General features: G+C 39.7%; 1 protein-coding gene across 2 annotated transcripts in view; it reads right to left on the minus strand.

Moving 5' to 3' along the window:
- The window catches only part of CSE1L (chromosome segregation 1 like), a 43,996-nt gene that overhangs the window by 22,255 nt on the left and 6,111 nt on the right, over positions 1-15,630 (minus strand). For both annotated transcript variants that reach the window (XM_006749750.3, XM_031020996.2), the window contains 5 exons: positions 7,605-7,700; positions 4,588-4,730; positions 2,322-2,423; positions 2,098-2,243; positions 1,366-1,456 (listed from right to left, as the gene is read on the minus strand). In XM_006749750.3, the coding sequence (XP_006749813.1) occupies positions 1,366-1,456; positions 2,098-2,243; positions 2,322-2,423; positions 4,588-4,730; positions 7,605-7,689 (567 nt within the window). In that variant the 5' untranslated portion in view covers positions 7,690-7,700. The remainder of the gene's footprint in view (positions 1-1,365; positions 1,457-2,097; positions 2,244-2,321; positions 2,424-4,587; positions 4,731-7,604; positions 7,701-15,630) is intronic.

The following is a 15,630-nucleotide window of genomic DNA, read 5'->3' on the forward strand; positions in this document are numbered from 1 at the left end:
TCTAATTTTCACACTATGAGAGTCTAGAAATGTATTACCAAAGCAGATTAGTCTGCTATGAGCACAGGTTTTGCAAGCCAGATTGACCTGGATATAATCCAGACTCTGCTGTTCATAATGAGCATTACTTGGAGCAAGTAAGTTATTTTACTGAGCCCCAATCTCCTCATGTATAATCTAAAAATAATGCCTGCCTCAGACGGAGAATATGAGAATGAAGAAATATACATGAAATATCCAGTACCTTTGCACACTATGTAAAAGACACTCAACAAATGGTACTCCCTATATTCTGGAGTAAAGAAATATGAATATTAAAGTTTTCTGAATGAAATGCCAAACTCCAGACAGTATCATTTATAATCCAGTGGACAGGACACAAGAGTGTTCATTTCATTGCACTCTGGCTAACACTTTTAACACCAGTAAAAAGAAATAAGAATCTTTACCAACCCAATAGGTAGAAAATATTGATTACATTTTGTCCAATTTTATTTTTTTATATAAAAATGTACCATCAGTAAGACATCCTAATGATGAAAAATCCTGTGCACACTACATCTTAGAAAGTTGTGAAAATCACAAAATTTTCCTTTTTGAAAAAAGGAAATGAGCAGCTTTTCCAGAGTTAGCACAACCAGGCTTGAGGCTTGGCTCCTTTATTAGCTGTGTGATATTGAACCTTCTTATCTGAAAAAAGAGGTTAAGAATATATCTCTTTTGGGGCCCCTGACTAACTCAGTGAGAAGAGCATGCAAAAAACTGGGGGGCGGGGCATCTGGCTGGCTCAGTCAGTGGAGCTTATGACTCTTGATCTCAGGGTTATAAGTTCGAACCCCATGGTGGGTATAGGGATTACTTTAAAAAAAAAAAAAAAGACTAAAAAAAAAATTTTCTCTTTCAATCTTATAGGAGTCTCACAGAGATAAACGTGTTTAAGAAAACAGCCTATGCACCACAAGAGGATGTACAAATATTTAAATTAATCTATAATTATATATATAAATTAAACCACATAGTCAAATCAAAATGGGGAGCTGGTCCTTTAGAGACACATACTCAAATACTTGAGTAATAAAATAATATGATGCCTGGGATTTGCTTTTAAACATTCCTACAAAATGAGGGGAAGGGAAGGAAAAAAAAAGTAATACCGTTAAACTTGTGTAATAGATACATGAGGGTTCATAAGATTGTCTTCTCTATTTCTGTGTAGGTTTAGAATTTTTCAAAAGCAATGCTGCTCTAAATATTACCTATCAAATAGACTTTCAAAGCATTCTCTTAAACAAAATTTATACAAATAATTAAGCAATTTAAAATATTAAGTAATTTTAAAGTATCACGAAGATGTTATTCCATTACCTTAAATAGATTAGTCAAAGGCAAAGCAAAGGCATCCAGAACAAGTTTAATTTCAGTCCATAACTCATTTGACTTAAATTCATGGCGATATCTAAAAAAATTAAGGTAAAATAGGTAAAGTAATTTACAAGTTTCTGGGTACTAACTTTAGGTCTTCAAGGACAGATCAGAGAAAAACCCACGGGTAGACAGCTCTCTGAAATTCAAATGGATTTCTTGGTTTTCTTTTTAAAGGAATCAAGCACAGTTTATTAAGACCTATTTCACAGTAACAGAGCTAGATGAAATAAATCTTATTCTAAGATTACCAAATTCAAAGGAATGACAAGAGTCATAAAAATACAACTGTTTATATAAGCAAAAGCATTTGGAAAAAGTATTTTAAAAACATAAATTTATGAGGGCACCTGGCAGTCTCAGTCAGTGGAACATTTGCCGTTTAGATCTTGGGGTCAAGAGTTGAGCCCCAGGTTGGGTGTACAGATTACTTAAAAATCTTTAAGGACCACCTGGGTGGCTCAGTCAGTTAAGCATCCAACTCCTGATTTTGGCTCAGGTCATGATATCAGGATCGTGAGATCGAGTCCCATATCAGGCTCCCAGCTCAGCAGAGAGCTGCTTTGAGATTCTCTCTCCCTCTCCTTCTGCCCCTCCCCCAACACTCACGCTCTACATAATAAAATCTTAAAAAAAATAAAATCTTTAAAACAAGAAGTATGAATTTATCAATACCTTTTAAATAAAGAATGTGCTGTACGAAGGACTCCATTAATAACATGGAAATCTCCACTCTGAAATCGATTCACCATTTCTGTCAACAAGTCAGGCCATTTCTGAGGGAAATCTTCTCTGCCGATAATGCTAATAGCATCACTTAACTGCGGGGAGGAAAAAGATTAATTAGATGACAGTTCCACAAACAAGGCTCCTCCTTAAACAGTTGGGCCTTACATTACCTGCTTCTGAATTTGCTCTGGGCTGCTAAGCATCAAGTGCACTATGTTGGCTTTAATGGCTACTCGGTCAGCTTCACAAATTTTGTTTGGTTCATCTTCAACCTAAAAGCAAAACATCAACAGCAAGTAACATAAAGTCCATATCTATGACCTTATGGGTTTATAGAGAAAATAGAACCATTTCTTTTTTTTCTGGTTTTCTAAGAAAACCATAAAGTCAGGGCCTTCCCTCTACATGAATGGGTCACAGATTCCTTTAATAATTTGATGAAAGCATAAACTCTTCTGCAGAAAAATATACATTCCCTGATGCCAATTAAGAATCTCAGTTCTAAACATAAACTTATCAGAACATGTGGTGAAAATCTTTATGATCTACACTGCCTAGCCCACATTCATCTTCAAAAGCGTCGATCTGACTCTCACCTTAGGTTAGAGGTCTTTTCAATGAAAACTTCTTGACCATTATCAATGTAAATACATCCAGGACAAATCACTCAAAGAGGTTCTGCAAGTCTCACTAGTTTTACAAATCAAGAGAAAGGAAGAGGGCTAGCATGTCTGCAAGTAGAGGGATGGATGTTTAAACATTCTGATTTTCCAGCTGCTTCTTCACTACATGAAGTTAATACTTGACTACATAAGCTTAAAAACAGTATTTACTACTTCTTAAACTCTTTCACGAAATGAAGAAAAAAATTCTAAATAAATATCTAGCCAGATTTAAAGTTGACATTTTAGAAAAACTGACCATTTTTGTCAACCTTAATACTTTCTAAATTTCATTACTGCTATCACTTCAAAACAATTCTCATTTTTTTCTTTATCCTAAGCCAAGGTTTCCTCAACCTTAGCATTACTGGCATTCTGGGCCCAAATCTTTGTTATGAGAATGGATTTGTACACTGTAGGATAGTTAGCAGCATCCCTGGTTTCTATCACTAGATGGCAGTAACTCTCCCTGCCCTACCTGTGACAACCAAAATGGCTCCAAAGATCTCTGTTGGGCAAAATTACCCCCCATTAAGAACCACTGTCCTAAGGTAGGGAAAATACCTTAATTTCTTAATTTCTAATATTATACCACTCATTAAACTTGCAGTACAGGGGCGCCTGGGTGTCTCAGTCAAGTGGCTGCCTTTGGCTCAGGTCATGGTTCCAGGGTCCTGGAATCGAGCCCCTCATCGGGCTCCCTGCTCAGCGGGGAGTCTGCTTCTCCCTCTCCCTCTGCCTGCCACTCCCCCTGCTTGTGCTCTCTCTCTCACTCAAATAAATGAAATCTTTTAAAAAAAATTTAAATTAAAAAACTTGTACTACAATGCCTTAAAATTAGCATATATTTCTATATCCCTTATCAAAAACTCCAAATCTAAATTATTTTGCATTCTACAAATTTTTAACATATTTAATGCGGTTTTTCTACTGTATTTAATTTTTTTCCCATCCACGGGAGAAATTGCTTCAATTATTCAGTAAGGTTGTGTGTCTTCCCACACAATGTCTCTTCAGTTGACAATGCACTAACGTTTAAATTCAACCATAATGGAGGCAAAAGCCAAGTCTCACACTCTAGCAACCTGGGTTAGGAAGTTCAAGTAATCTATATGAACTCACATGAAACAATGGAACTTTGGGAAAGCATCCTGTTTAATTTTTGCCAAGTCTTTCAGAATTCCTATATAGACACTCATGTCATCTGTGAATAAAGATAGTTTTAGGTCTTCCTTCCCATTCAGTAATACCTTTTACTTCTCTTCTTATTCCATCAGCAAGGACTTCCAGTACAATGTTGAGAAGAAGTGAGAAGAGGGGACATCTTTGCTTTGTACCTGATCTTAGTGGAAAAGCTCCAAGTTTCTCACCATTAAGTGAGTAGGTTGTTTGTATATAGTCTTTACCAAGTTAAGAAAGTTCTCTTTTATTCCTAGTTTACTGACAGTTTTATCACAGATGGGCGCAGGATCTTGTTAAATGCCTTTTCTGTAGCTACTGATATTATCATGTGATTTTCCTTTTGTCAGTTTATTAACAGGATTAGATTAACTGATTTTTGAATGCTGAACCCGCCTTGCATCCTTGGGATAAATCCCACTTGGTCATGGTGTGTAATTCTTTTTACACCTTTTTAGGTTTGATCTGCTAGTATTTTGTTGAAGAGGGTTCTATTTAATTTTATCTTTAATCTGTGTCTGAATCTTTCAGGAGCATTACATATAAATCTTATAAACATACAGGTTATTAGACCATGTGTTCACAAAATACTTACAATTCTCCAGTTTCTTTTAATATAGTTCTTGAATGTTACTGAGGCACAAACTTTGATAACATTATCCTGGGACTTTTCCAGCAATGTTAAAAGCAAGAGTGGGTAGTTCTGATTTCCTTCTACAGATTCAAGAAACTTCTCAGCTGTAAAAGAATTTCCATGTTAGAAGATTTGACATTATAACCAAGTCTTTCCATTTTATATCTATGTAGATCTCTAATTAAAAGCATCAAAAAATCGGGGCCCCTCGGTGGCTCAGTCGGTTAAGCGTCTGCCTCCAGCTCAGGGTGTGATCCCAGGGTACTGGCATCGAGCCCCACATCGGGCTCCCCTACTCAGTGGGGAGCCTGCTTCTCCCTCTCCCTCTGCAGCTCCCCTGCTTGTGCTCTCTCTGTGAAATAAATAAAATCTTTAAATAAATAAATGAATGAATTAATGAATAAATAAATACAAGGCCCCTGAGTTAGGTAACTTGTCTAAGATGACACAGCTAGAAGATTTCATCACTGAGAAAGTTTTAGTCCAGTCCTTATTCTGTCACACTAGCCCTCAGTTTTCTTCTTGAACTAAACATTTCCAGTATGAGCAAAAAATTATTCGAAGATTTTACCCACATATTTTCAACTCCTACCACACTTAGGGATAAGAAGTCTCCTAGGTTTAGGGGTGCCTGGGTAGCTCAGTCAGTTAAGCATCTGACTCTTGATTTTGGCTCAGGTCATGATCTCAGGGTCATTAGATAGAGCCCTGTGCCAGGCTCTGCACTCAGTGGGGAGTCTACTTGAGATTCTCTGCCCCTCCACCCAGCCCCTATGCACATGCTCCTTCTAAAATAAAGCCCCGCATCGGGCTCCCTGCTCATCAGGAGTCTGCTTCTCCCTCTCCCTTTGTGCTTGCGTGCTCGCTCGCTCTCTCGTAAAATAAATAAAATATATATATTTTTTTAAGACCTTATTCATTTGTCAGAGACAGAGAGCACAAGCAGGGGGAGCTGCAGGCAGAGGGAGAAGCAGGCTCCCTGCTGAGCAAGGAGCCTGATACAGGACTCGATCCCAGGACCCTGGGATCATGACCTGAGCGGAAGGCAGATGCTTAACTGAGCCACTCAGGCGTCCCTAGATAAAATCTTAAAAAAAAAAAAAAAAAGGAACTCTCCAAAGTTTACTGATCACACAAGTGAAGGTTTATAGCATGTCTTCATAAACTTCATTGAAAAGATCTGCCATTAGCATCTATTATTTTCTACAATATTATGATTTAATACCTCTCTCCTTTCTGAACTGAGTCCCAAGAGTTTGATACCCATCCTCAAATCTTCCCTGCTTTGTGTCCATCATATCTTTCTTAAAAGACAAGGAGGGCTAAACTGAAAAATGTTTTTCAGGAGGGGACGCACTATGGTTTTGTAGGAGTCTGGAAGGCTTTGGTTGTTTCTTCTCAGTGGTTAGCACTGCACACAGGGCAACACACCAGATCCATGATCTGGGGCAAAGCCCATATAGATCACCAGGTCTCTTTCTTAAATTGTAATCAATATCCTTAAAGAAATCTCATGAGTTTAAGTCAAATTATTTCTGTCTGTGTTGATTTCCTTCAACTTGCTCACAGAATATTCACACAGACATGTTTCTACACACTCAAGTAGCCTCAAAAATGTCTTCCAGTTCATCTGGACCAGTCTCATCACAAAAACCAAGGGAGCATAGTGGTATCTGTACTACACATTTCAACCTCCAGATCATTTTCTAGAAACATTAAGTTGGTCTAGTACCAATCCCTGAGAAATGCTATGTTCATAACTCATTCATCAATTTATTCCTACACTCTGTCCTGAATTCATAAAACAGTAACACCCTTGCCTTACAAAGACAAAATTATTAAAAATAATTTTTAATAGGGTTTGCAGAGGCTTTCTGGGAAAGTCTAAGACGATTAGAGCCATTAATTTCCCTTCCTCCAAGAACACGTTACCTTTTTAAGCACTAATGGGAAAAGCCACAATTCTCCCTCTCAGAAATCACAAACACTATTCTAGAATAGAATGGATGCATTAACATGTTTACAATTCTATTTATTATATATAATATATAACTGCAACACACACACACTTGTGTCTTTGTGGAGGCGTTCCAAATCCTCTTTCTGAGCATGCACATTAATAAGTTCTGAAAAAGCAGGCTGATACCTAGTTAATATGGCTCACATCGAGAATCATCAACTGGCTACCCACCCACAAGACACATCCGGCCCTCAGAAGGAGGGTTTACTTGGTTTCATGGTATTTCAAATTATCATTTAAAAATGGGGACACTTCACAGAAATGTCTTTTATTTTTCCAGCAAAGCTGGAAATCTGATCTTGCAAAAGTGGTTTGAATCCCCCAGTTAGCTTGTTCTACAGGCCCTTAACCAAGGCATATAAATCACATGAAATTACCAATCCTCACTTCACCTGCCTCCCTCATTTTTACCTTCACATATGAGTCCTGTGGGCATCTGAGTTTACAATTCTAAGCTACCACTAAAGTTTCTAACAGAAACTGGTCAAATACAGGAGGGAGGAACCCTAGGTCTTAAAATGTATTAATTAAATCAAACTCAACATGGGGATTAAGACACTGCATCTCATTACCTAGTTTAATTCATTTAATCACTTTTTAAGCAATTAACTCTCATCTCTGTGCCCTATTTATTATATTTCTAAAACAGGCAGGTGTAGGGATTTTCAGAAAGGTGACGGGACAAAGCATTCTAAACATACTAGTACTTTTTAATCCCAGAAGATGCCAAATAAAAGCTTCTTTACTCAAAAAACAAAACCAAACCAAAAACACCCCACCATATGTTACAGCAGCTGTAAGCAGCCAACACTTTACAGGTAGAGAATGAAAAACTATGCCCCAGAACCAAGTGTTAAATCTTTTTTTTTTTTTCAATTTACAAATACAGATAGATTATGCAAAGGTTTTCATCACCTGTCCTTAAAGAATAAATCAAACCACAAAACATTCTCTTTACCTGGACGTCTGATGGCAGGATCAGGATCAAGAGTTTTCTTTAAGTATTCTGTTAGTGTTTGCAAATTTGCATCACTGAGCTCCATTGCCAGAGAACCTAAAACAAAAAATGAGCTTTGGTAAATTGGTCACATTGGGATACAATGATTTACATAAAAGAATACTTTTATACTATGGGTCTTCCCCTCTCTGAAAGTCATCCATTTGTTATGTTTTAAGGTATGGGCTATAAGCCTGACTCAGCTGAGGCAAGGTTCCAGAAGATAAGATGGACTTTTCTGAGTCAATGGTGAGCTAATTTTGAGATGAAGAAAAAACATACCAAAAAGCCAAAAAGAGGCACAGAAAAACAAAGGTGAAGAATTGATCAGAGTCACCACAAAGTTTATCAGATTTTTTTTTTTTAAAGATTTTATTTATTTATTTGACAGAGAGATAGAGAGCACAAGTAGGCAGAGAGAGAGGGAGAAGCAGACTCTCCACTGAGCAGGGAGCCTGACGCGGGGCTCGATCCCAGGACCCTGGGATCATGACCTGAGCCGAAGGCAGCCGCTTAACTAACTGAGCCACCCAGGCGCCCCCAAAGTTTATCAGATTTAATGCTAAAAAAAAAAAAAAGGGCAAACGAGGGGTTTAAAAAAAGACTCACTAGGAACTTTTTTTTGTTACAGTCCACCATGAGAAATTACAATTTTAAGCAGTAAATAAGGATCCCATAAAGAGTTCTGAGATTAGGGCGCCTGGGTGGCTCAGTTGGTTAAGCGACTGCCTTCGGCTCAGGTCATGATCCCGGAGTCCCTGGATCGAGTCCCGCATCGGGCTCCCTGCTCGGCAGGGAGTCTGCTTCTCCCTCTGACCCTCCCCCCTCTCATGTGCTCTCTCTCATTCTCTCTCTCACAAATAAATAAATAAAATTTAAAAAAAAAAAAAAAAAAAAAGAGTTCTGAGATTAAAGAAACTAGAATAAATTTCTTTGTGTACAACATGCAATCACAAGGATTGACAACAAACCAGACCTGAGAATTTGCACCTGGGGAGAGAATTCTGGGATTCAGAAGATGACAGCTGTGATTATGATTAAAAAGCAACTTTCGATAAGCAAATAAGATAAGTGGGACTACATCACACTAAAAAGCTTCTGCACAGGAGCGCCTGGGTGGTTCAGTCGGTTAAGCGTCTTGCCTTCGGCTCAGGTCATGATGCCAGGGTCGTGCTCAGCAGGGAGCCTGTTTCTCCCTCTCCCTCTGCCACTCCGCCTGCTTGTGCTCTCTCTCTCAATAAATAAATCAAACCTTAAAAAAAAAGCTTCTGCACAGCAAAGGAGACCATCAACAAAATGAAAAATGTGGCCTACCAATGGAAGCTATTATTTGCAAATTATATATCTGATAAGAGGTTAATATCCAAAATATACTAAAAACCCACACAACTCGGGGTGCCTGGGTGGCTCAGTTGGTTAAGCGACTGCCTTCAGCTTAGGTCATGATACTGGAGTCCCAGGATCAAGTCCCGCATCGGGCTCCCTGCTCTGCAGGGAGTCTGCTTCTCCCTCTGACGCTCCCCCGTCTCATGCTCTCTCTATCTCATTCTCTCTCTCAAATAAATAAAATCTTTAAAAAAATAAATAAATTAAAAATTAAAAAACCCCACACAACTCAAAAAGCAAAAAAATAAAAATTATATATTTTTTATATATATAAATAAAACTTAAAAATGGGCAGAGGATTTGAACATTTTTCTGAGACATACAGATGGCTTACAGGTACATGCAAAGGTTCTCAACATCACTAACCATCAGGGAAATGCAAACCAAAACCACAATGAGACTTCACCTCATTCCTGTTAGAATGGCTGTCATCAAAAAGATAAGAAATAACAAGCGTTGGCAAGGATGTGCAGAAAAGGGAAAGCTTGTGCACTGACGGTGGGAATGTAAATTGGTGCAGTCACTATGGAAAACTGTGTGGAGGTTCCTCAAAAAATTAAAAACAGAACTACCATATCATCCAGAAATTCCACTTCTGGGGGTACCTGGGTGGCTCAGGTGGTTGAGTGTCGGACTCTTGGTTTTGACTCAAGTCTGGGTCCTGATCTCAGGGTCATGGGATCCAGCCCCGCCTCCAGCTCTGTGCTCAGCTGGGAGAGTGCTTGTTCCTCTCCCTCCACCTCTGCCCTCCCACCCCCCACTCCTGTCGCTGCATGCACACTCTTTCCCTCTCAAATAAATATATAAAATCTTGGGGGCGCCTGGGTGGCTCAGTTGTTAAGCGTCTGCCTTCAGCTTGGGTCATGATTCCGGGGTCCTGGGATCGAGCCCCACGTCGGGCTCCCTGCTCTGTGGGGAGCCTGCTTCTCCCTGTCCCACTCCCCTTGCTTGTGTTCCCTCTCTAGCTGCGTCTCTGTCAAAATAAATAAATAATATCTAAAAAAAAAAAAAAAATCTTGGGGCGCCTGGGTGGCTCAGTCAGTTAAGCATCTGCCTTCGGCACGGGTCATGATCCCAGGGTCCTGGGATCGAGCCCCACATCAGGCTCCCTGTTCAGTGGGGTGCCTGCTTGGCTCTCTCCCTCTGCAGCTCTACTCGTGCTCTCTCGGTTCGCTCTCAATTAGAAAGAAATTCCATTTCTGGTATTTATCCAAAGGAAATGAAAGCACAAACTCAAAAAGATATCTGTACCCATATGTTCACCGCATCATTATTTACAACAGCCCAGACATGGAAATAACCTTTATAAATGTTCACCAATGGATAAATGGATAAAAGAAACCGGATATGTGTATATAATGGAATATTATTCGGCCATAAGAAAGGGAAATCCTGCCACTTGTGACAAAATGGATGGACTTTTTTAAAAGTAGGCTCCATGCCCAATATGGACTTTTAACTCACAACCCCCCAGATCAAGAGTCACATGCTCTACTGACTGAGCCAGCCATATGCCCTGGAGGACCTTCAGGGCATTATGCTAAGTGAATTAAGTCAGAGAGACAAATACCATATGGTCTCATTTATATGTAGAATTTAAAATTAAAACAAGGGGTGCCTGGGTGGCTCAGCTGGTTAAGCATCTGCCTTCAGCTTGGGTCATGATTCCGGCGTCCTGGGATAGAGCCCCATGTCCCTCTTCCTGCCACTCCCCCTTCTTGTACTCTCTCTCTCTGTCAAATAAATAAATAAAATCTTAAAAAATAAAATTAAAACAAAAAAAAAACCGGGGCGCCTGGGTGGCTCAGTTGGTTGGGCGACTGCCTTCAGCTCAGGTCATGATCTTGGAGTCCCGGGATCGAGTCCCGCATCGGGCTCCCTGCTCGGCGGGGAGTCTGCTTCTCCCTCTCCCGCTCCCCCCTCTCGTGCTCACTCTCTCTCTCTCTCAAATAAATAAATAAAATCTTAAAAAAAAACAAAAAAAAACCCCACACCAGAGCTCATAGATACAGAGAACCAACTGGTGGGGGGTTAGAGGTGCACGAAATGGGTGAAAGGGGTCAAAAGATACAAAATTCTAGTTATAAAGTAAGTAAGCCATGAGGATATAATGTACAGCATAGTGACTACAGTTAGTAATATAAGGGATACCTGGCTGGCTCAGTCAGAACACGCAACTCTTGATCTCAGGGTCATGAGTTCAAGCCCCATGTTGGGTGTGGAGCCTACTTTTAAAAAAAAAGTTCTGATGACCAAAAAAAAATCTGTAATTATGTGTAGTGATGGATATTAACTAGACTTACTGTGATCATTTCACAATATATACAATTATTATGTTGTACACCCAAACCTAATGGTAATATGTCAATTGTATCTTTATATCTCAATAAAGCAACTACTTTATTAAATATTCAAAGCTTAAACAACACCAAACATAAATCACAGAATACACTGCCATTGACCAAAAAAATTCACATCTAATATATTACAAATTAAAAGCTAAACATAAGTGACAACATAAAGCTAAGAAACACAGAAGAAATAGCACATATGTATAAATTACAAGAGTGCGCGCACACATCATTCCCCATAAACAAAAAATCTTGAGAACTCTATAAAATAGGACGTTGTGATCTCCGAGTTCTTGGTGAGTAGATAAAATTAAATGCAAAACAACAGAACTTTCTGGGGACAATAAAAATGGTCTAAAACCGTGATATGAGTATGGTGATGGATGCACAGCTGTGTAAAATTAATGACACTCACCAAAAAGTACACTTAAAATGAATTCACAGTAAGTTATAGTTCAATAAAGCTATTTTTTAAAACTGTACTTCCTTCGGACTCCCTGCTCAGCGGGGAGTCTGCTTCTCCCTCTGATCCTCCCCCTCTCATGCTCTCTGTCTCCCATTCTCTCTCTCAGATAAATAAAAAAAAAGGGGCGCCTGGGTGGCTCAGTTGGTTAAGCAACTGCCTTCGGCTCAGGTCATGATCCTGGAGTCCCGGGATCGAGTCCCGCATCGGACTCCCTGCTCAGCGGGGAGTCTGCTTCTCCCTCTGATCCTCCCCCTCTCATGCTCTCTGTCTCCCATTCTCTCTCTCAGATAAATAAATAAAAATAAATAAATAAATAAAAATTAAAAAAAATTAAAACTGCACTTTTTTTCAGAGAAAGAGAGGGTGGGGGAGAGGGAGAGAGAGAATCTTAAGCATGCACCACGCCCAGCACAAGCTGAAACAGGGCTTGATCTCATGACCCTGAGATCATGACCTGAACCAAAATCAAGAGTCAGGGGCTTGGGGCGCCTGGGTGGCTCAGTCGGTTAAGCGGCTGCCTTCGGTTCAGGTCATGATCCCAGGGTCCTGGGATTGAGTCCCACATCGGGCTCCCTGCTCTGCGGGGAGCCTGTTTCTCCCTCTCCCTCTGCCTGCTTCTCTGCCTACTTGTGTTCTCTATCTCTCTGTCAAATAAATAATTAAAATCTTTAAAAAAAAAAAAAAAAGAGTCAGGGGCTTAACCGAACGGAGCCACCCAGGCGCCCCTAAAACTGCACTAGCTCCCAGGGAACCCAGGGAAATATAGCCTTCTCAGGGCAACCATGCACCAAACTTAATCTGGGGCTTCTATGACAAAAAAGAAAAAAAATTAAGTATGTAATAATTTTTGTAAAATGTAATAAAGCTAAGTGGAAAAAGCTCAAATACACCACAATCCAAATTATGTGAAAAATATTTAGGGGCACCAGGCTGGTTCAGTTGGTACAGCATGCAACTCTTGATCTTGGGAGTTTTAAGTTCGAGCCCCACATTGGGTACAGAGGTTGCTTAAAAATAAAATCTTTAAAAAAATTTACACATACCACACTATATAGAAAAACTAAAAATACACTTCAAAATGTAAACAGCAGTAATGTCCATGTGATGAACAATGGACATTTTTGTTCTTTTCATATTCTTCTAGATTCTAATATCCCACAACTACTGTATGTATCACACTTGCAATCAGAAAGTTATTAAAATTTTATTTTTTTTTTAAGATTTTATTTATTTGAGAGAGTGAGAGAGCGAGCACAAGCCGGAGGGGAGAGGCAGAGGGAGAAGCAGACTCCCCGCTGAGCAGGGAGCCTGGATGCAGGGCTCAATCCCAGGACCCTGGAACCATGACCTGAGCTGAAGGCAGACACAACCAACTGAGCCACCAAGGTGCCCCTTTTATTGTATTTTTAAAATTATTCTGTCAAAGGTAATTAAATTCAGGCTCTCAAAGGAGCTTACATATTAGCTGGAAGACAAGACACTTCAACTGCGATGCCAACCTCAGACCCATAATCCCTTTCCTGCAGTTCTGAAATCCAAAAGTCTAAAACTGAAAGTTGTTTTTTTTTTTTAAGCAGTCTCCACGCTCAGCATGGAGCCCAATGCTGGGCTTGAACTCACAACCCTGAGCTGAGATCAAGAGTCGACTGAGCCACCCAGGTGCCCCTGACAGGTTTGTTGTTTTTTTAAAGTTTGTAACAAACTCATTGGGCAGCAAAACCTGGCCCAAACTGCCTGAGGCTATAAATAAAGTATCTCACTTAGTATATAAATTTGTTTTATTTAAGAAATACTAATGTGTTTGATTGCAGAGTGCTACCCCACACCCCTCAGGAATGTTGCATCCAAAAAGAAACCCTGAAACACATTTGTCCTCTGCAGTAGAGGTGCCAAATGAATCACAGACAGTAACTTAACAGCTAGGAAGTTAATAAGCGAGTCACTTGGCCTACATTTGCATGTGGGCCAAGATGTCCAAGAGGCTGTCTTTAGCTAAACTTGAAAGATACAAAGAAGGGCACCTGGCTGGCTCAGTCAGTTAAGCATCTGCCATCAGCTCAGATCATGATCCTGGAGTCCTAGGATGGAGCCCCACGTTGCGCTCCCTGCTCAGCAAGGAGTCTGCTTCTCCCTCTTCCCGTCCCCCTCCCACTTCCCTCACTCTTTCTTGCTCACTCTCTCAAAATGAATGAATAAAATACTAAAAATAAAAAAGAGGAAAGATACATAGAACCAGAAAGGCAAAGTAGAATGAAGACCCATCTCATATAAGAACTAGTGTGAGCAAAGTTAACAGACAGGAAGACAGCTCCTTTGGAGAATAAAGGAATTGGAGGCTAAGATCAGATCATATAGGTTCCTCAATATTTAGCTGAAGAGTTTCATGATTTAATGTACAATAGGAAGTCACCAAAGGTTTTTTGAAATGAGTCAAAACTTAATGAAAGTGGAGGAGATGAACTTTGGGCTGGCAATGTTTCCAGAATGGAGTTGAGAAGAACAAGTGAAGATGTGTTAGGACACTTTTTTTTTTAAAATGGGGGAAGGGCACAATGACAGATGTTTTGTATGATTTATATCAGTTCATATAATAACCATTTTATATACAAGGAGACTCAGAGAGATTAACTAACTTGCCCCAAGTCACATAGTTAATAAAAATTAGATTCAACAGATCAGTCTGACTCTATAAAGTCTACTCTCTTCCTACTAACCAAGGCTATCTCTCAAGGGGAAATAATAATGACAGGGGACTGAACTAGAGTGGAAACATTGGGGACAGCAATAGAAAGGACATCTTGGCGGGGGGTTAGCTAACGCTATAGGTAAGGACTATAGCTAATACTATGCTTGTGCAGCATATCCCTCCACAGCCAGGAACTACAAACTTTTAAGGAGAATGATTTGTTCGAAACTATCCGTATTCTCCTTACTAGTCTTTTCCTTTAACTGGAAGATGTTTTTATCATAAGGGAAGCCAATATTCTTATTTAGGAGATTCCTCCACCTATCCATTCACTTCCTTTGACCCAGTGCAAACCACTCTATGGCATGAGTATCAAGTACCACTCAAACATACACACAATTTATTGAGAGGCTACCATTTCTGGGTTTTATATCAAAACTTTGGAAAATGCAGGGGTGCCTGGCTGGCAGGCGACTCTTGATCTTGTGGTTTTGAGGTGGATATAAAGATTTCTTAACAACAAAAAATTTTTTTTAAGATTTTTAAAAATTTTATTTTTAAGCAATCTCCACACCCAGCGTGGGTCTCAAACTCAACCCTAAGATCAAGAGTCGCATGCTCCTCTGACTGAGCCAGCCAGCCAGCCCTTAAATATAAAATCTCAAAAAAAAAAAAAAAAAGTTTGGAAAATGCTACACATTATATTCCCTTAAAGGTTTCATGAACTCAAACAGTAAATTATCAGTTTAATGTTATTTAATCCAGAGTTCCCCCCCCCATTACTTAGCCACAGAACTACTTTATTATATAAAACTTCGGAAAGGGGTGCCTGGGTGGCTTAGTCAGTTAAGTGTCTGCCTTTGGTGCAGGTCATGATCCCAGCCTGGGATCAAGCCCTGTGTCAGGCTCCCTGCTCAGCGGGGGAGTCTGCTTCTCCCTCTCCCTCTGCCCCTGCTCCTGTGCTCTCTCTCTTGCTCACTCTCTCCCCCAAATGAATATTAAAAAACAAAGCAAAACAAAAAAACTTTGGAAAGTAGTGATTTAATCAATTCCTTTCCCATTCTTTGTGTTGAAATGCTCAATCTGTTATGAAATCAT

Source organism: Leptonychotes weddellii, chromosome 10 (genome assembly GCF_054177405.1).
Source record: "Leptonychotes weddellii isolate Sample4059 chromosome 10, ASM5417740v2, whole genome shotgun sequence".
NCBI lineage: Eukaryota > Metazoa > Chordata > Mammalia > Carnivora > Phocidae > Leptonychotes > Leptonychotes weddellii.